At 40.8% G+C, this 21,198-nt stretch overlaps 2 protein-coding genes across 4 annotated transcripts in view; both read left to right on the top strand.

Moving 5' to 3' along the window:
- The window catches only part of cacnb4a (calcium channel, voltage-dependent, beta 4a subunit), a 249,236-nt gene extending 237,632 nt beyond the window's left edge, over positions 1–11,604 (top strand). For 2 of the 3 annotated variants that reach the window (XM_070975768.1, XM_070975770.1), the window contains 12 exons: positions 686–805; positions 2,132–2,254; positions 3,227–3,354; positions 3,823–3,902; positions 4,109–4,128; positions 4,864–4,944; positions 7,366–7,424; positions 7,518–7,627; positions 7,759–7,910; positions 8,248–8,343; positions 8,490–8,666; positions 9,617–11,604. In XM_070975768.1, coding sequence (XP_070831869.1) covers positions 686–805; positions 2,132–2,254; positions 3,227–3,354; positions 3,823–3,902; positions 4,109–4,128; positions 4,864–4,944; positions 7,366–7,424; positions 7,518–7,627; positions 7,759–7,910; positions 8,248–8,343; positions 8,490–8,666; positions 9,617–9,880 — 1,410 coding nt within the window. In that variant the 3' untranslated portion in view covers positions 9,881–11,604. The remainder of the gene's footprint in view (positions 1–685; positions 806–2,131; positions 2,255–3,226; positions 3,355–3,822; positions 3,903–4,108; positions 4,129–4,863; positions 4,945–7,365; positions 7,425–7,517; positions 7,628–7,758; positions 7,911–8,247; positions 8,344–8,489; positions 8,667–9,616) is intronic. The other variant, XM_070975769.1, reaches the window with a different exon arrangement.
- A 1,007-nt stretch (positions 11,605–12,611) lies between these two features.
- Positions 12,612–20,912, top strand: arl5a (ADP-ribosylation factor-like 5A). The gene is made up of 6 exons (XM_070975785.1): positions 12,612–12,979; positions 17,363–17,423; positions 17,570–17,717; positions 18,495–18,578; positions 19,910–20,061; positions 20,274–20,912. The coding sequence occupies exons 1-6, from the start codon at positions 12,934–12,936 to the stop codon at positions 20,320–20,322; spliced, it is 540 nt and encodes a 179-aa protein (XP_070831886.1). The 5' UTR covers positions 12,612–12,933; the 3' UTR covers positions 20,323–20,912.
- Positions 20,913–21,198: the final 286 nt, after the last annotated feature.

Genomic DNA, 21,198 nt, shown 5'->3' with positions numbered 1-21,198 from the left:
GGGTTTCCTCTGAGTATTGATTCTGCCCTCGGTGTCCCTAATTGTATCTCTAAAAATAAAAACACCATCTTTCTGAACCTTCCTACTCATCGTTCGTCGTCTTTAATCTGCCAGCCTTTGATCCTGTGTGGAGAAGAATACAGCCAGTCACGTGACACAGCAACCCCCCCCAACACACACACACTCATATTAGGTTGCCATCATAACCATTAGCACTACTCGCCTAACCCTACCACTTGCCAAGCCGAGCACCCACCAGCCCTTATCTAAACCTAACCTTAACATGTCTTCACCCTAAAATCTAATGATTTACATTACGGGGACCTGCAATTTGTCCCCACAAGTAAGGTAAGCCCCACAATGTGTCAGTAATACATGGCACACATACACACACACCTGTGTGTGTGTAACCTCCCACTCCCATTCATTTGCTCAGTCTCTGTGGTTTTAAGAAACAGGCTGTTATTCTATCCTGCATCTATTTGCACTGTTTTGCATTCAAATTGGGTTTAGTTTTGAATAGGGCATATCAAATTACACGTCACAGTGCTTGTTATTGGATTTTGCTCCTTGAATGTCAGTGTTAATCTGTCCCACGTTAAGAAAGTTATCACCAGCACTGGTGCTTTTTATCCCTCCTGGTAACATGTTATTTCCATTTTTTCTGTGTGCTGTTGTTCTCCAGGGCTCAGCTGATTCCTACACAAGCCGACCGTCTGACTCAGATGTGTCCCTGGAGGAGGAGAAGGAGGGCGGCCGGCAGGAAAGGGAGCAGCAGGCCACTGTCCAGCTCGAGAGGGCAAAGGTCGGTTTCACTGGGAACTATTTAAAGGACAATGGAACGACATATTGTACTGTATATTACATGAAACACATCCCACCTCACAAAGAAAAGACACATGATTCAGTGTTACTGACTGCACCGTAATTGACCTGCAAATTATATTTTTACACTGTTAAAGGAACAGAGATTTGACATAGTCCCAGTATGGAAATAATTTCTCTAAAATGTTAGTGCAAAACTCTTGGTTTTGGTGTTTTTCCCTCAGATTCAAGGATTCAATACTTAATAGCCATTTCAGCACAGTTGATAACACTGTGGTTTGGTGAGCTCATACATAACAAAAACACACTAAAACATCACATCACATACCGTAACCACCTTGGGACATAAAACAAGTGATTAAAAACAGAGTAATGGTAATAATAATTAGAATGAGCAGCACTGCTAATAAGCAACTATGATGTAACACCAGGAAAAGACTCCATTCACCTGCGATCTTGATTTCTCACCCAGACCTACCCAGATCACTCCGATGCAGCGATGTAGTTTCTAGGAGAAAAAATAAAAAGGATCATGGGTAAAGAAAAAGAGTAAAATAGATGTGTTGGAAGGAGCAGTTTCTATAGATTATCAAAGTTTTTTTGCCTTTGAGTGAGATCTTGTGCTGTTGCGTGCTGTGGGTGTGGTGTGATCATCACTGCGAACGTCTTGATCAGGAGGTCAATGAAACAGCATCCCCTCAGCTGCACCCACCCCTCACTGCGGGCTCGCTGCGTGTGATGCTGGAGCCTGATGAGCACAGTAGTGCTGTAATAGCTCTCTCTGCTGAGGGGAAACTCTCCCACCATGTTTCTATGTGTCCACTGTGGCTTCTGTTGTTCCGTTGAATTTCCACCAAAAATACTATAAAAACGCGGCACGGTGGAGCAGCAGGTAGTGCGCATTCCTCACAGCAAGAAGGTTGCCGGTTCGATCCTCAGGTCTGTGTGAAGTTTGCATGTTCTTCCCGTGCATGCGTGGGTTCTCTCCGGGCACTCCAGCTTCCTCCCACAGACCAAAAACATGCTCATTAGGTTAATTGTCCTTAGGTGTGAGTGTGAATGTTTGTTTGTCTGTATATGTTGCCCTGCGATCGGCTGGCGACCGGTTCAGGGTGTAACCCACCCCCCGTGACCCCCGAAAAGGGATAGTCGGGTATAGACAATGGATGGATGAATACTGTAAAAACATCATACTATAAAATTTCTTGTTTTATTTTAAGACTTGATCTATGCTGCCCATCCTTATTAAGCATCCATCTTGATACCTTATTGCTGTGATGACTCTCTTCTCACTGCTGTCTTACAGACTAAAGCAGTGGCATTTGCCGTGAGGACCAATGTCAGCTACTGTGGAGCTCTGGATGAGGACGTCCCTGTGGCCGGCACTGCCGTCTCTTTTGATGCCAAGGACTTCCTCCACATCAAAGAGGTACAATTCAAGCACTATCCCTCCAGTTAGGTTAAACCTCTGGCACTGTATGGAAGATTGAATTTAGGCCAATCAATTTGTTTCATAAATAACAAGAGCGGGGTGCTTTTGCACTGTACATACAGTAGTTCCATATTCTGCAAGTCTACTAATGTGTATCTAATGGACTTTGTCACAATCTAACATGTAAGCGAGCTGTTTCCACTACCATGGAAAATACTCTTTTCTGATTGGCTGGCAGCTGTCTATTAAAATAGAACATTTTAGTTCCGGTCAGTGGTTAAAATGCCATTCTAAGTCAGTGGTCAAGGTGTATTAAACATGAACATCATTTAGCTTCATGGATGTCCGCCGTTGACTCACTGCTCATTCACATCTGACAATGAGCCTAAAAATCCTCACCAGCAAGGTCTATTTAGAGCTTTCCGTCATAGCAAATTATTTTCATCAGCAGATGGAGTTTGACCAGTTAAATGTTCAAATGTCCTTTTCCTGAGTACTTTGAGAGCTTCTTGTTCATGCTGGCTTAAAAGCACATGTTCCGAGTTCTTTTTGACCTTGGAAACAGCAGCTAAGAAAACACTCTCACAACAAGGTTTGTTTAGCGGCTGTTCAGGAGGTTTTCATCATCCTCCTTTGTTCCTTTTTAGACAGCTGGTGCGGCAGGGTAAATAGCACTCCGCTCTCAGGTCGTGGTGTTTTTGTCTCTACCTTGTCCATTGTTAAATACATATTAGGAAGCCTTGTTGTTCAGTATCTCCGTTGCTGTCTACAATAAATGCTTCAACTGCAGCTCCCAATCATTAGCAAAACGATTCTCAATATGCTGCCATGGGAAACTATTCTTTGAAGCTGCATGTGGTTCATTCTGATAAATGAGGTGTATTTTTGGATGAAGGTTTTACATTCAAGTGCAAGTTCTGTGTCTCCAGAGAAAGCCCTTCAATTTTATTTTGTCCCGCCAATCTACAGAAATTCAACAATGATTGGTGGATCGGCCGCCTGGTGAAAGAAGGCTGTGACATCGGCTTCATCCCAAGCCCTCTGAAGCTGGAAAACATCCGACTCCAGCAGGAACAGAAGAGAGGACGCTTCACCGGGTCAGTTGAAGACGGGGACGAGATGAGAGCTGGAATGTGCAGAAGAGAGTAAAGAGAGTTGGAGGGTTTGGGGATGTGTTGAAGAGGGAGCCACTTCAGGGATGAGTAAAACCTGGCAGTTGAGCTGGCAGATAGGCAGGAAATGAGGTGGATGAAAGCCAAGCTGTGTTGTGTGGTCCAACCTCTCAGAGGTGTGCCTGGATTATGGCCACCCCAGAATTTTCCATCAGATGGGGTGACGCGTTTCAGCCACCGAGGCGATTAGAGATGTCACAATGGTGAGAGAAAACAAGACTTGAGTCATTTCACTTGTCTGTTTCAGGTTTTCTAGCTATTTCGTAGCATGATGTGCAGCCTGAGGACAGTCTGCAGTCACCAGTTTCCCAGGGGTCAGTGGTGTCTGATGATGACATCTTGCTGGATTTCACATTAACACTTCTCTCTTTCTATTTGCTGTTATCATTGCAGCAGTAAGTCTAGTGGGAATTCCTCCTCCAGTCTGGGAGAAATGGTGTCGGGCACATTCAAGCCAAACCCCAACTCTGCAGGTTGGTCCCACAGATATGAGTCCGTTTAAGCCTGAGAGGATACAGTCGTCCCATTGACTGAGGGAATTTTTGTCTTGGTATCTGCTCTGTATTTGTATTTATTCAGCCTCTGTATTATTATTATTCTTTGTAATATCTGATATAATTCTACTTATAGTCCTAGTCCTGTATACACTTGCTCACCTGCTCTTTGCTTTCTTTTTCAGGAAAACAGAAGCAGAAAGTGGTGAGTATGGACATTTAAATATTAATTTTATTTCTATTTCATGTCTTACTTATTTTATAGGTAAAAATAAAAGTATGCACAGTCACAGCTAAATAATCAAAGACCTTGAGTGACTGACAAAAATTGATTCATTACTTTTGAAAAAAAAAAACAAAAAAAACATGGGGTCCTTATGTATGTTAGAATGATATGAATGAATTTTGCTGATAAGGTATAAATGCAAATGGTCCCTGCAGTTACCTGAATTACCCCATGATGTGTGCTCCTTTGTTATTTGATCGCTCTGTTAGTGAGTCAAACTCGCTAGACTGACTACTCCTAATAGCAGTCCAGCAGTGAGAAAAGTGTTTTAAGTTAACATTTGGACCGCAGATGAATGAATCTCAGCTTGCACAGATTCATACTGGACATAGTTCTTTCATGTGAGTCCTCTGTGGACAGAGCTGAGCAGAGTGTTCAGAGCTAACCTCTGTGACTTTAGCCCAGCCAAAGCCAGTGGGTCATATTCAATGAATTGGTTGCTGCATGAGTCAGATTCTACTCTGCAGACTATTCTCCAGCTTGAATCATTTCTGTTTAACATTAACTGAGAATCATGAAAATGTTTCATTGATATGAAAATGGAACATTGCTTTAAAGCATCATTCCATATACATTGAAATTGCTTGGAAGATTTATTGGTTTCTTTAAAGAGACACTTCTTGACTCTATGTGTGTGTGTGTCCACCCCTCCAGGCTGAGCACATCCCTCCGTATGACGTGGTTCCCTCCATGAGGCCGGTTGTCCTGGTGGGACCGTCCCTGAAAGGTTATGAGGTAGGACGCACTGCTGCTCCTCCAGCAGTCTGACTCAGCCTCTATCTCACAGCCACAACTGGAATCTCTGTTTTCTAAAACTCATAATAGAACAATATTCTAGGAAGTGCACTTGCAGTAGTGCCTAAATGTACTTCATAAATACAGTTTCTTCATTACTGAGGCCAAGAAGTGCATTGTTATCATGAAATCTCAATGCAAAGATTGGTGGCTGGGTGAAGATTGAGTGACAATTGACAGGAAAAAAATTACATTACAGTTCACTGATGCAATGTAAACACATTTCACAAGAAAATCCTTAATAATTCAGCTCTGGTGTAGGAGGTGTAATAACTACCACGTTCCTTCTTTGACATCATTTTCTTGGTGCAACAAAGCATTCATTATGGGCCAAGCTGACTAATAACTTGTGTTGCATCATGTTGTAGGTTCTTGTATTTCAACCAGCAGCAGATTGAATTCCTTCTAAAACTAAAATTCCCAGAGACACAGCAATAAAACTGAAAATGCTCATTGATTATCAGTTACCATCAGAACCACAGGGCAAACAATAAGAGAGGCCAAGGAGGTGGGAGTCAGTTGTCATGGAATCACAGTTTTCGCCTCCCATTCTGGTGTTGCCATGGCAACAACCTTCTGGATAAACTGCATCAGTCTGAAACAGCAGAGCACGGTTTGAAATTGGAAACAGAGAATAATGTACACATTTTTGGCTTATTTCTGATGAATTATTATTAGAAAGCTGTACAGATAATAAAAGCTCATTAACATGTTTGTTAGCAGTGCTAGCAGTTCTTTCCACCAATGGCACAAAGTGAGGATGGAGATACTTTTATTGGTAACACTTTATATTAAGGCACACATTTTCACCATTAACTAGTTTCTTATTAGCATGAATTAGTGGCATATTGACTCTTTGTTAGTCATTATTAAACACTTATTAATGCCTTATTCTCAGTTTTAGTCAAAACAGCTCCCTCACTTGCTACCAATAAGCAGTAATGTGGAGATTTTTGAGGGAAAACTAGAAAACCTATAGAATATGGTCATGCAGAATAAGGCATTAATAAGTGCTTTATAATGACTAATAAAAGACCAACGAGTTACATGCATGCTAATAAGCAGTTAGTAGTAAATATGTATTCCTTAATATAAAGTGTCACCCTTTTTTTCATCACAGAGTGCTTCATAAGAGAGTGCATTGCGTTCAGCTGTGTGAAGGGTGCAATGGTGGAATAAAAATACCAATACCACAAATAGTCTCTTACAAGTAAAAGCTGTGCATTCACAATGCCTCTTAAATCACAGTACATAAGTATTATGAGCATAATATCTCAATGTAAGTGTAAAAGTACTTGTCATGCAGCACAGTAACCCATGGCAGTGTTGTATTATTATTGATTATATTGATAGTCTTGTATTAATAATGCATGTAAGCAGCATTTTAATGTTGCAGCTGGTTGAGCTGTACAATATCTGCTTTATATGTTGGGTCGTCTAATCCAGAATGATGTATCTTATTTTCTAAACTGATCATGTTTGTATGTGAAACATTAATCTACAAAGTAACTGTAGCTGTCTAGCAAATGTAGTGGCAAACTGATCTTAGATACATTACTTTGAGTAAATCTACAACTTTCCATCACCTTTCACCTTTTTGATCCACAAAGCCATTGCACGTGTTAATAGCACTAAATTTCATCTGACAACTGCTCCGTGTTTCAGCTCAAAGGACATGCAGCCCCTGTCGGCTCTCTGTCACTGTCAATCTCATTTGAGCCAATCAGAGTGACAACTGAACTGACACGGGCAAACACAAAGCTTTGCCTGTTTTGATGAATGCATCTACAGCGTGTCCTGCCTTGAGTCAAACACCTCAGACCAATAGGATGACTGTCTGCCTGTAAGGACGGTTATTTCATCTTGAATTTCTGTTTCAGTCCAAGGTGTTGAACTGGCAGTCATATTCATCAGTGAAAGCTATATTGGAGGCTGCACTTTGTGATTGGCTCAGTTCATCACCTGTGCATTGGTCTTTGCAACACTTCTCATTGTAATGGCTAATCACTTTATTTGATAATGGCCCACTGTCCCTCAGCAGAGAGCCTTGAGGAAAGAGACTGCTCGCTCTACACAAATCGCTTGGTCAAGTGTGTAATTCACAGACCTGGCTCAGCAGCAGCCTGACGGCATCAGAATGAATATTTACAGTCCACTTCCACTTGTTTGCTGCTCTGTAGCATATTCAGTAAATAGCATGTTCAGTAAGTGCACAGATGTTGATGTTGTAGGCCTCCTCTGTTTGCTCATCACACACCTACTATGTTCTCTGTTTGGCTTCTTTGCCCAATCTGTTTTAAATGACCTGATATCCCTCTTCTTCCTCTTCCCTTTTCATCTCATGTCCTCCATTCTATGTAGGTGACAGATATGATGCAGAAGGCGCTGTTTGACTTCCTGAAGCACAGATTCGACGGGAGGTGAGCTGAGAAAGCGAAGCAGCATCTTTGGCACAGTGCATCATCCTGCTGCCGGGTTGCCTTGTATGACGTGTGTATTCTGTCGTGTTTCAGGATATCCATCACAAGGGTAACAGCTGACATATCGTTGGCCAAGAGGTCAGTACTAAACAACCCCAGTAAGAGGGCCATCATTGAGAGATCCAACACCCGCTCCAGCCTTGGTAAAGCTACAGGACCTGTTTCACTCAATGATGTGCATGTCTTGTACGTGTTGAGACTGAAGGTTTTGTCATTACCTTCATATTCCTTCTTGATCATAGTTGTTCTGCTACATGTTGTTGTCTTCTTGTAGCGGAGGTCCAGAGTGAAATAGAAAGGATCTTTGAGCTGGCCAGATCTCTCCAGCTGGTAGTATTGGATGCAGACACCATTAATCACCCAGCACAGCTCATCAAGACCTCATTAGCACCCATTATCGTCCACGTTAAAGTGTCCTCTCCCAAGGTAAGACTGAAGGCATAGATAGTCGAGAGCTGTCCAATTAAAGCTGTGTTGATTTTCACATTTGCAGCTCTCCCCTAGCGGGATACTGTATATAAAAAGTCTTAAAGCTCCAGTTGGTATCCTTTGAGGATCAATATTATTTAGAAGGGATTAAAAAAATGACTTGCTGCACTTGGCGACCCGTAATAAGCAGAATGATATGTCAAACAGAGTCTCAGAAACAGTTTTAGTTTAATTTCCCCGCTATTTAAATTTAACATTTTCTACACAGTTGATGTTTATTCCGTAATTGGAGATATTTCCTTCTATTTTTCTACTGTTTATGTGCCTCCCACAGGTCCTCCAGCGGCTGATCAAATCAAGAGGGAAATCTCAAAGCAAACACCTGAATGTGCAGCTTGTTGCAGCAGAAAAACTAGCACAGTGTCCTTCTGTGAGTCAACTTCAAACACCTTTTTAAATCTAGACAAGCAACAGTTGTGAAACTCACCCACCAGTGGTGAAACTTTGAAAAGAAATGCATATGTAGCAGCAGCAGCAGCAGCAAGTACACTTTCCTGTCTTGCTTTCTCACCTCAGGAGATGTTTGATATTATTCTGGATGAGAACCAGCTGGAAGATGCGTGTGAACACCTGGCAGAGTACCTGGAGGCATACTGGCGTGCTACACACACTTCACTTAGCACGCCACTCAACCCCCTGCTGGGACGCAATCTGGGCTCCACTGCTCTCTCCCCGTATCCTGCTGCCATTCAGGTGAACTTGTCATATAGATAAAAAAAAACAAAAAATAAAAAGTTGTCTTGTATTCTCTTTTTTTCGGGAGTTCATTTAAAGTCCTGATTATCAGTGTGGTTATGTTTATGTTATCTGTCAAATTCAGTCATGCTAAATATAACCGGTTAAGCTGCATAAATTATTGCCACAGTTAAATTTTATGGCGTCAGACTGAAAATGATACTCAGATTGTTGGAGTAACACTCCTGCAGTCTTGAAAGGCAATTATCAAATGTTAGCAGTTGCCTTATTGATGGAGTTCAGCGGTTGTGGATGTCTTGAATTCAGTCAATAACAATGGTTTCTGATGGTTTGCCACATTCACTGCTCGTAAAGTAAAATGCTCATGGAAAATTCTCTGAATGCTCTCGCTGTATAATCAACTTGTCTGCTACTGCATCCATCCAGATGGTCAGTATGTCCCAGACACTTAGCAGGGATGTTGTGAAATCATGTGTCACACTCCTGCTCGCTTCAAAACTCTAGAGCACCACCCAGAGTAGCGTACTGGGATGTATACATGAATCACATCCACATGGAGTGGATTAGTGGATTAAAACAGTTGTCTTGGAAGCATCTTTGGGAGTTTGATACTTCACTCATGAATCTATTCTAACTGAGTGACTTCAAGTGGACAGAAGCTGCTGAACTTTGACCTTGATTTTTAATTTCCTCATTGACATCAATGAGGAAACATTCGCCTTTAAGGCCTACATGGCCTGTTTTGGGTTCTAATAAAGTAAGTTTTCACTTTCAAGCATTTGACAAAGAACATCTCATTAAATATGATGCTTGTCAACAGGTATTTACAATTATTTCCTTTTTCCAATTTTGTATCATGTCTAAAATCATTATTCTGCTAAACTGTTCTGCTAAATGTTTAGCAAAATGAAACACTGTACAGAATCACTATTTACTTCCTCAAACAGGCCCAAAGAAACCGCAACAGTAACCACACAACAACAGACCATTCACCAGTTGAACGTCGCAGCCTGATGCCTGCTGATGAGAACTACCATAACGAACGGGCGCGGAAAAATCGCAACCGTCTGTCTTCGGGCTCGCAGCACAGTCGGGACCACTCACCTCTGGTGGAGGAGGACTACCAGGACCCCTACCAGGATTCTTACAAGCCTCATCGTAACCGAGGATCGCCAGGAGGCTACAGCCAGGACTCCCGGCACCGGCTTTGAGCTGTGACCTGATGTAAACAAAGTGTAGGCCATGAACTTTAGAGATGAGGCAGCTTTGCTGTAACATGATGAAACTACTACACTCATTTGGACTGTAACAACCTTGTATTGATGTGTAGTACCTCATTTTCCCTTTGGCCTTGGCTCCTGCTAAATGAGCATTCGAACCTAAAAAAATTTGAATCCTGCTCTTGCTTTGACGTGAACAAGGGAATGCTGGATGGAAGTAGAGCAGAAAAGTCATGTTTTAAAGAGAAGGATAAAGCTGGACATTATATGAGTACGTGTGCACGGGCAGGTGATAGTGTGCGACGTAGGCTCTTCTAGACCCTCCCCGCCATCTCAGCTGTTACTGTAGCATACAGGTAGGACTGTAACGACAGCAGAGCATCCAGCGGTGATGATCAGCACAGAACCCGTTTGCACGCATCCAGGAGCAGGTAGAAGCAGGGTGTAATGCATCTTGAATGCTCCTCCAGTTTGTTTGCCATTATCCTTGATGTGAGTGTCATAAACCCTGTGGAAACTTTTCCACGTTTGTTTTTGAAGTGACATGGATGGTGTTGTGGTGGTCTCTTCAGGGTCCATGCGGTAGCTCCCTGTGCCCCCTCTTTGTCATTTCTCAATGCCATTTTTGTCATTAACCATTATCAAGAGAGACATAGAAAAATCACACAAACATTTCAAAGCTCCAAACCTCAGGAATGAGAGGTCACTTAGACCTAGAAGTGTGCTGACAGATGTAGCGTTCACGTTCTTACCCATCTGATGGGGATTTGATTCTGAGCATTATGTTAAATCGTTCAGAGATTTTATGATGTAGTTTAGAAAAAAGCTATTAATATAAGGAAGGAGCACTTCCAGGACAGGAGTCAATAGGATGCTCATGCCAGCATGTTTTTTGTATGCCATATGGTTATCAACTGCTGTTGTCTATCAAGTGTCTGACAGGACATCATGTGGAATGAATAGAATTGGATTTTAGTGAGTGACTTCCATATGAGGGCTTCCATATGTAAATACAATCACAATAATTAAAGGAAAGAAACCTTTATTTGTTTTGTTAGTTGTTTCACTTTCACTATCATTAGATTATATTCCATTCATTTCTTCTTTTGAAGCCTCGCATACACCTCCTAACATGATATAAAACACACGTTTCCTCCTCCTTAATTTATGATTAAAGCTTTTGTGAAATAAAATAACATTGATACATTTTCATTGAGTAGCAGTTTAACAGGTCCCCTTTTTTTATTGTATTCAATTTGCCTTTCATCAAAGACTCCTAATGAGTGAGGAACTATCTGAAAGCACTTGGGCAGGACTGCGTTGCCACAATGTCTTTTACATGCTACTTTGATGGAAACTTCCCTGCATCTTTTTAATCAGATGAATTCACTTGAATGCTGCAAATTAATACAGGATTCATGTATCATCTTTTAATGACATGACATATCTTGTAATTTAAACCTCAAGTTCAGTTTTTCCAGTTCATTGGCCAGACATCTCATTGTGCTTCAGTGCTTCTGGAAAAGGAAGATCAACAAAGAGACTTATGTTCTTATCTGCCATATACCGTAGCTTTTATTGGTGTTGTTTCAACTCTGGAGCAACAGTTTAAAAGATCTGAATACTGCCTGTGAGAGAATGATGCAATGATTAAAACTTTGTGTATCATTTTACAACTGTCATGAAATAAACTGCCCTTATGCTGTTGTATGGATAGAACTGTTTTTTGTTCAAAACACACACTAATATAATATAATATCCATCCATCCATTATCTATACCGCCTATCCCTTTCGGGGTTGCGGGGGGCTGGAGCCTATCCCAGCTGCGGTGGGCGAGAGGCGGGGTACACCCTGAGCCGGTCGCCAGCCGATTGCAGGGCCACATGAAAGGACAAACAAACATTCACACTCACACACACCTACGGACAATTTAGAGTCATCAATTAACCTAATGAGCATGTTTTTGGTCTGTGGGAGGAAGCCGGAGAGAACCCACGCATGCACGGGAAGAACATGCAAGCTTCACACAGAAAGGCCCCGCCTGACCCGGGGATCGAACCGGCAACCTTCTTGCTGTGAGGCACGCGCACTACCTGCTGCGCCACCGTGCAGCCCATAATATAATATAATATAATATAATATAATATAATATAATATAATATAATATAATATAATATAATATAATATAATAGATTTTGATCTTGTAAATCTATCAATCATTTGGTTTATAAAATGTCAGAAAATCTTCTAAGAGTCTGAAGTGATGTCTTCAAAATTGCTTTTTCTGACCAACAGTGCAAAGCTTAAATGTCTATTTACTATCATCCATTTACTATCTTAGAAGAAAACAACAAAATTTCCATTTGAGAGGCTGGAACCAGAGAAGTTTTTCCATTTTTGCTGAAAAAAGTGGGTCAAATAATTGATTAATTGACTCATTATTTCAGTAAAATACACCATAGGCAATATAACATAATATGATAAAAGATTGTTCTAATATTTTATATAAAAATAAATATCTGTATCTGCGTTAGTCAACAATGAATTCACTGGGAAACGATAACAGTATGATTATTTTATGTATAAACTATATATATTTATTGATAGGTTTGTCTTTGTGCATTATTTTAATTTTTGCTATGTTACCTGTATTATCATCGTTTTCACTCAATGTTGTGTATGAGTTGTTCCAACAGCACCACGAAAGTACGCATGCGCAACATTGACAGCTAACGAGCGTAGCGCCCAACACAGCCAGCTGATACCAACCAGTTTACCAGTGGACAACGTTTGTTTTTTGTGTTCGGCAGCACATTAACCGTCACGACTTCAGTGTTCACCACCCTGTGGGAGAGAAATAATTGAGAATAATTCATACAAGTATGGCGGTTGTATTTAAGAGCTTTGACAGCTCTTCGTCTGTGTAGTTAGCTAGCTAGCTAGCTAGCTAGGTAAAGTTGATAGCACTGGATAGCATCAACGCTAGCTAGCAAAGTTACAGCGAATTGTTACAAGCTGGCATCAGAAAACCCAATCGTCAACCATGGGAATACTATTTACAAAGCTATGGAGGCTTTTTAATCACCAAGGTAAGAACGGTGCCATGACATGTATGATAAGACTGTCGAAGACAAGGGAGCTAAGTGGGCTCGATGGTCAGAAAAGGCCCACTTTGAAAGACAGGTCTGCTCCGATCATATGAACGCTAGCCTGGGAGACAGCGCTCTACAGCCTTGTTTTGCCACCATACAGTTGCCTGTTGTATTATTTGTATATACGTTTACCACAAACGTCACTCTTACTCCGCGTAGGTAACGTATTGTTTCCTCCCTTTTCTGGTGGGGAAAGTCGTTGACTACCAACTCTGCTTACCGTGTCCACATTAACTCAGTGTTAGATTATTTATGCTGTCTGGGGTTGGAACGAGGGTTCGGTGAAACCAAGTGGATCCATGGCTGCTGGTCTTCAATGAGTAAAAAGGTCATTGCCAAAGCTGTGTAATGTGAGTCCTAACGTAAGGTATTCAGCCTGCTTCACCGGTATCTGGACTGGAGATGGCTACACAAGCAGAGCACGCTGAAGTTAGCCACATCAGCAAAACGTTCGGGCCAATAAGGATCAATAAAGGAGCTGAATCACATTGATTTACTTAGCACTGCCATTGTAATCCGTCAACTTAGCAGTCTCATGTCAGCAATACAGGTAGCCTAACATCCTTTTCCACTTGGCTCCGCTTCTTTTACGCAGGTATAACTAAGTTTTCATTGGTATGACACATAGTAGATTGAGTCATACCAATACATGGCATTGCAGGGCACATACACTTCAGGCTGTCAGCTCTGAACTAGATTTCTGTAAACTTGGTCCATCAAATGTCTTTCACATCTCCCAGTGCTTCTGCTGCAGTGACTTCCTGCGCACTAAATTGTACAGTGTTGGTGAGAGTACCAGACAGAAAGGTTTGTTAGCTGTTAACATGCCCAACATCAAAGCTGAAACAAATACATTCAAATACAAATACAAATACAATCCATTAGTCACTTGATAGAAAATGAACCTTGACTTGTTGCTTTTCTGACTCTGGACATCTTTCACAATTTGCTGACAAATTGCAGTCTAAAGAAATTGCTTAACACAAAAAGTAATCTTTTTTGACTTGATCATTTTTTTCTTAGTAATTGTTAGTTCCACACCTTATTTTGGGTTGCTGTCTTTGTCTGGCGAGTCATCAAATAACACCTTCCTCTGTTAGATCACTTCTGAGCTTGGCTCCATTTTGCTTCCATTTATCATGTCACTGTAAGGCTTTTGTTGCAACCCCTGGATCTAGGCTCAAGAAGTCTTGTCATGGCGGTCCCCAGCTGATTGATTCAGCCCAGTGGAGCAACAGAAGTTCCTTCACAGGGAGGAGCACATGCGATTACTAACTCGTGTATCCATATTCCTAAAAGGCTAATGTTAAAAATTCACTCCACTCATGATGTGTAGGGTGATAGGGGACCCTGGAGACTATACCACACTTAGGGTGACAGGTGGGGTATACCCTGTAGATATAGACAGACAACACATTCACACTTTCAGAATGGCCAAATTAGAGTTTCTAGTTTATCTAAACTTAATGTCTTTTGATTATAGTTTAAATTACTAGGCTGTCTATCAGTTAATTGATTGACAGAAAATAATTCAGAAACAATCTAATAATTGATTATCATTTTGAATCATTTATACTACCCCAAAATACCCCCACTTTGCTAGTTCCACCTTCTCAAATGTGAGGATTTTCTATGTCTTTCTTTGTCCTGTTGGATTTTGAATGATTGTCTTTGGTTTTACACTGTTGTAGGACAAAATAAGCCAGTTGGAGACATTACCTTGAACACTTGGAAATTGTGATGGACATCATGCACTATTTTATCACATTTCTTAAACCAAACAACTAATGCAGGAATTAATTTGCAAAATAGTCATAAAACGTACACCTACTTTGGACTGTCAGAGCTGCTGCCCTCATTTTAACATGTTTAACAGTTCTTGTTTAGTTCAAGTGTATGCAGGAAGCTTAGCTTGCACCTGCATGACCTTTATATTTTAGATAAGATTTTTTTTTTGTCTCAGTCTGTTCACTGCACTGAAGACAGTGCAGACAGCTGTGTTATGTTTGCTAAAGCTTTTTTTTTTTTTTTTTTTTTTTTTTTATAAATTCCTCCACAACCAGCAACAGCCGATGTCTGGAGGTATCATGTTCTATGTTTTCAGGTTGTGAACATACAGCACGTTACATTCTTGTGAAAGCAATATCTCAGGAATGCCTTGAGAAGGCTTCACACTTCACAGTAACATCATAAAGTTCTAAAAAAAAAGCACTTTTCAGGTCATTATTCAACACCATAACTCAGGAACAGAAGAGGAGATGGTGACCATATTTCACATTTGGTCAGATACTGAATTGTTGGCACTGATCTTGTCTGTCCACCTTCAAACTGTGCTGACTGTATAGATCTTCTGTGCTGCCAGGTTGAAGATAATTATAATAAATAAGCTAATAATGAATTAACGTGAATGTTACTTGACTGGTTGACTGAGGCATACGACTGTGATGTGGCATTTCTAGTGCCGAAATAGAATTAGCCCTTCTCTTCACTGCTGTTTTTGTCACGTTAAGTTCAATTTGATAGAGTTACATACTGCTTTCACTTCCTCAGCTTTAGTGAGGTTTTAGTTTTTCTTGTAACAGCTAGAATTTAACTGTATGGTATGTTGTTATGTCATGGTGACAGACTCTCTGTAATGTCACTGAATTTTAAGGTGTATTCCACATTGGAGTGGTGTGGGACATCGTAAAACTTCATAGGAAATGTGGTAGTTATGTCGATATACTAGATTAGTAAAAAAGTATATTTGTTGGCCAGCACTCTTTTTATTTACCATCCATGGAAAAACATTATGGGGTACATCTTATGAATCATTTCATTGTGTTAATTGTACCTTCACTGTCTTGAGCTGTTGATAAGTGAATTGGCACCCACTTCCTCCTCCTTGCATTTGTGAAACTGATTCATGTCACTGTGAGGAAAACGAGGTGTCCTCGTGAACACAACACATTGTATAGTATGTTACAAACATAAGAACCAGTCAGTCTCAATCAACAGGCTGATGCTGTGACTTGTTCGGCAGTATCCTATCATTCAGATTCAAGGTTTAGTTAAAACCTCCATCAGACTGACTTCATTCTTATGAAGTGGCTGTCCAAAATATTATCAGATATAGCTTTCTTGACAATAGTTTTGTATGTTCCCAGCTTCCCAGTAGACTTTGAGCCTTCTGTGTAGCTGGATGAGTTGGCTGGCAAAAGCGTGCCAGGCTTTGCTGACAGTAAAATGATTAACAGACTGACAATACCTTTAGTGAAAAATAAAATGGCTTGCGTTGTTGTACTTGGCCCAAAAACCAAAGTTGTCCACTTAAAAACTCAAGACATTTTCAATTTTGATAACCCAAAATTGAAAATCACCACCCTGGTTTTCAAAAGAAGAACTGTGCAGTTGCATTTTGATGTGGGAGTTTTAGACGACGAAGTCACTTTTAGAGCCATTTCCCTTTAAGCCCTTATCAGCAGCAGACCAAATGCATCTCTAGTATGCATGACTTCATGTGCTTGTTGTGAGATGCTGGGCTTTTCTGTAGTCCTGAAGATAATTCAGATAAACCGTACCTTAAAACACTTAAAAGAACAGAACGGTGAATGTAGAATGTGGGCTTGATGTCTTTCTCTCATGCTCTAGTTTCTCATGATTACCCTTTGGCCAAAACTAATAACACCGTCTTCTGTGTTGTCACAGGACTGGAAAAATGGCAACATAATTAAGTTCTAGGTTTGAAAGGAGTGTTTAGTGGTGGTGATGCTTGAAACTGAGTAGTATGTTGTAAAAGATGTATAGAAAAGCAATCAGCACTTTGATCCTTCAAGCCTTTACCTTTATTCTGTCCTTGTAGGACACCTTAGTATTGTCATGTCACTTTGGTGTATCAACAGCAAGATAGCAGTTCATCTAGTTGTCACATGTTGGTCTTTTTCATGCGTAAAGCCTCTTTGTGTGTGAGAGCGAGGGAGTGACTGTGTATGCCATCTCCACAGCTGCTGCTGGGTTCAGCCTGATTGTACAAGCTTGCTTAAGACCACCCACTACCTCATCTGTAGCTGTGAACGTACACTGTTCACAGCGCTACAATGTATCAGTTATGCTAAATGGGTGAAGCTACACAATTTGGTTCTGAAGGATAATGCTGAACACAAAAAGGGCTGTTGTTTGAATCACTCAGTGCTGGTCCACATCAAAAGACATCTTTTAAACAGATTACTTGGCCGAGTTTACACGAGAGTCATACATCAGTCAGTCCCCAGCACTTAGCCCACATATTGATGTCACTGTTAGCTCTGTGAATTCTTTGTAAGTGTCTTTATTGCCTTTCAGAGCACAAAGTTATCATTGTGGGCCTGGACAATGCTGGCAAGACCACAATTCTTTACCAGTTGTAAGTATTCAAACATAGCACTTTCAGAAAGCATCTTTCTATGATGTCACGGTTTTCTCCATTTATAGTAAATAAGTATGGTTATGAATTGTTGTAAAAGTTGCTTGTGTCACTCACAATCTAAGAGTTTTTTTCGTATTTCATAGCTCAATGAACGAGGTGGTACACACTTCTCCTACGATTGGGAGCAACGTGGAGGAGATTGTGGTTAACAACACCCATTTCCTGATGTGGGACATTGGGGGCCAGGAGTCCCTTAGGTCATCATGGAATACTTACTACACAAACACAGAGGTAATGAAAGGTTATGTTGACTGACCATTAATCAAAAAATACCGCTGCACTTTCTTTGGCGTCCAACTAATGCTGATAAAACTGTTTGAACTAGAGGTTGATTGATACATTGGCCGGGCCAATATATTGGCTAATATTAGCTTATTATTTTGTTTCTGTTATGTGTTTGTTATCTGACTTTTGAAACTCTTTTTATACCTCTACGCCATCCACAGCTGGAGGCATGTTTCCAGGTTATCTGTCCGTCCACTTCCTGTGAACATGATATCTCAGGAACATCTTGTGGGAAGTTCCTCAGATTTGGTGGAAACATCCACTTTGACTCAGGGAGGAGCAGATTAGCTTTTGGTGGTCAAAGGTCAAACTGTCCACTGTCATGGCTACAACTTTGTTCAGAGTCAGCTTTATTGGCCAAGCTTGCAAACACATTGAAGGAATTTTACTCTCATGTTTCATGTTTCTCTACATGACCTTACACACTGATCGACATACAGCAGGTAGTTCACCACAGACTCATTGGTTCTGCTGATATTGAGCTTCAGGTGATTGTTGTTGCACTATGTGATAAAGCTCTCTTATCAGTCCTCTGTAAAAATATCTATTAGTCAAGACAGCATGTTTCTCACTGGAAATCATTCACTGGAATCGTACATTTCTCTATAGTGATAACTTTCAGGGTGACTGTGGTGCTATTCATGGGGTCGCGCCTACAGTCTGGCTGAGATGTAGTATTCTTTTATTAATGGTCCATTATTTCTCTCCATCTTCTCTGAGCAGTTTGTCATTGTGGTGGTCGACAGCACAGACAGAGAAAGGATCTCAGTGACCAAAGAGGAACTCTACAGAATGCTAGCACATGAAGTGAGTATCACGAAAAATGGTAATGATTGGTGTCAGACATATCATATAAATGCCAATGGTTTATTTTACAAAGTCTTTTTCACACTGGACAGTAAACCTCAAAACTCTCATTTCTGGCTTCCTGGGTCAGATGACTCTGCAGTAGTTAAGGGTATTTATTGATGAAAACTTGACACCTGGGTGGACATGCTAATCTCTGCCTCCTTCCTGGCATGATCATGACACGTGTTAAAATGTCAGATACATTGATGTCAGACAGACCTGTCAACCCGTTACACTCTATTTCCATCTCATCATCATCATCATCATCATCATCATGACATAAAAGATATCTGAAAATGTAAACACCAAAATACTGAAATACTGTCACTGGCCTCCATGTTGTTCCCTGTTTTCTGGTGCATTTGTTGTATTTAACTTGACACACCTGGGGAAAAAAAAAACAAAAACAGGCAAACTCGTATTCTGGCAATGGGAAAGGAGTCTATTTTTAGTGGGTTTACCTGTGTTTAAATAGACACCATCAGTTTCAGTGTAAAAGTGGTGTAATTGTTATAAAACAGGTGGGTAGACAAATCTCATGTAATGGCAATACCTAATGAGAAATGATGTGAACACACAGCACACTGATCAGCAGTTTCAGATTTAGATCACAGAGCTCTAAAAATTCTCAAATCATCTGTCTGTGTTTTACGCACAAGTAAAAAAATGCAGTGTTATTTCATAATTTTAGGAGGATATTTCCCAAATATTATTTTGACATACACATTGCAAAGCACTGTCCGTTTGCATAAACCAACAAACATGTAAATGATGCTGAATGCTATGCAGCCTTATATGATTCACCTTTGAAGGTGTGTTTAAGACGAACACACTCATGTAAAAAGTAGAAAAGAGATCGCCAAATTTACAAAATTCAAAATGTAGTAAATTACTTGTCATTCGCAGATTTACAAACAGATCTTTCAATACAAAAATTAACTCTAAGTCTGATACAGATTTTTAATATTTTCAAACATGGGAGTGCAATGCAGCTCTAAACAAAATACAGTGTTATGAGACAATCATTTTTTAAAGTCACTTTGACAAAACAGGTCTATCGTCTGCATTATGATTAGCTCAGAGTAACACATTAGTGCACTAATAGTGCAGGTTTTTCATCTATAATTAAAATTCTTTGTTGAACAATGTATGCGAATATACCTTCAACTTTGTGGTCAAAGCAATCAGTCAAGGAATGTTTGTATCCCACTTTTACATAATGTGTACCTTCGGAGGAATTTCCATTCCTTCACCGTCTTCTCGTTCGATGTGTCTTGTCTGCCCTCCAGGATTTGAGAAAAGCAGGGTTGTTGGTCTTTGCCAACAAGCAGGATGTGAAAGGTTGCATGTCTGTGGCCGAGATCTCCCAGAGCCTTCAGCTTACCTCTGTCAAAGACCATCAGTGGCACATTCAGGCCTGCTGCGCCCTCACTGGGGAGGGGTGAGAACTGCATTTATTACTCATTCTTGTTCTATTAGACCATAAAAATGCAATTTACAGTATGTGTGCACTCAAATCATTGGGATTTTATGGAGCAGAAGTGTTCCTCCTAATTTTGTTCTAATCCATACAGAGCTTTTTATCTTAATGCCTGTCTATCTGCATGTCTGTCCCTCTCTCTTCCACACCCCCAATGTCTTGTTTACCTCCAGGTTGTGCCAGGGTCTTGAGTGGATGATGTCACGACTGCGTGTGAGATGATGACCTTTGACTTCTATGAAGAGTGCACCCTTGCTCTTTGTTTTCTTCTGCCTCCAAACACGAGCTTGAAATGAGGGTGAGGTCGGTTGATGGATGGCTCTGTCCTCTTTCCTGTGATGCTGACGGGGGCACACTGCTGCCAGGATGTTACATCTTCTGTGATAATTTATTTTACAAAAGACGTCTGAACTCAAAAACAACGGGACCTTTTCAGAAGGACATTGGACAACAAAAGAGACTCGGATTATTTAAACTGAAATTTCTGCACGGTTTTCCTTTCAGCAAACACTGAGGTCTGCTACGTGTCTGACTTGGACAGGTACATGGACTTATTCTTCAGCTGTGTGTGAGTCCAGCCCACGGTGGCCTTGCAGTATTGCCGGACTGGCTGCGGCAGTTTTTATTGCCCCTCTGTGTGTACAGTCCAGTATTTTCTTTTAACGTGGTGCCTGCAGCAGGATGTTCAAACGCGCTGACAGTTGATGGTGACTGAAACATGCAGAACGGAGGGTCAAATCACAGTATGCCCTCTTCCTTTCAGTCTCTATGAATAATCAGTGAAATAAAGTGTTTTTATCTGTTTCAGGTGATTTGCAGAGTGTCATGAATGAGTGTTTCTTTCAAGGGATGCACTAGATTGTTCTGTGTGATTTCCCTTTCTCTTTGTGTTTGTCACTTCAGGTATTCTTTTTTTAGTCCTTTATGACCAGAACATGTCACATGAGCTCATGGTCCCTGATTCTTTTCAGGGAGCATGACGAGCAGCCACAGGAGTAGAGACGAGAGAGAGAGAGAGAGAGAGCGAGCGAGGGATTCAGGGAGAGAAGAAGAGGCCAGGTCCAAACTGTGAGCAGTGAGGGGTTAAGAGAAGAAGAC

The sequence above is a fragment of the Chaetodon trifascialis genome, chromosome 12, assembly GCF_039877785.1.
Source record: "Chaetodon trifascialis isolate fChaTrf1 chromosome 12, fChaTrf1.hap1, whole genome shotgun sequence".
NCBI lineage: Eukaryota > Metazoa > Chordata > Actinopteri > Chaetodontiformes > Chaetodontidae > Chaetodon > Chaetodon trifascialis.
This window is presented reverse-complemented; position numbering and strand designations above follow the sequence as displayed.

Bases quoted from the DNA above. Each gene is read 5' to 3' on its own strand.
- arl5a (XM_070975785.1), top strand. From the start codon at position 12,934: ATGGGAATACTATTTACAAAGCTATGGAGGCTTTTTAATCACCAAG. The intron at 18,579-19,909 runs GTGAGTATCACG...TCTGCCCTCCAG, and splicing joins ACAGAATGCTAGCACATGAA to GATTTGAGAAAAGCAGGGTT. The intron at 20,062-20,273 runs GTGAGAACTGCA...GTTTACCTCCAG, and splicing joins TGCGCCCTCACTGGGGAGGG to GTTGTGCCAGGGTCTTGAGT.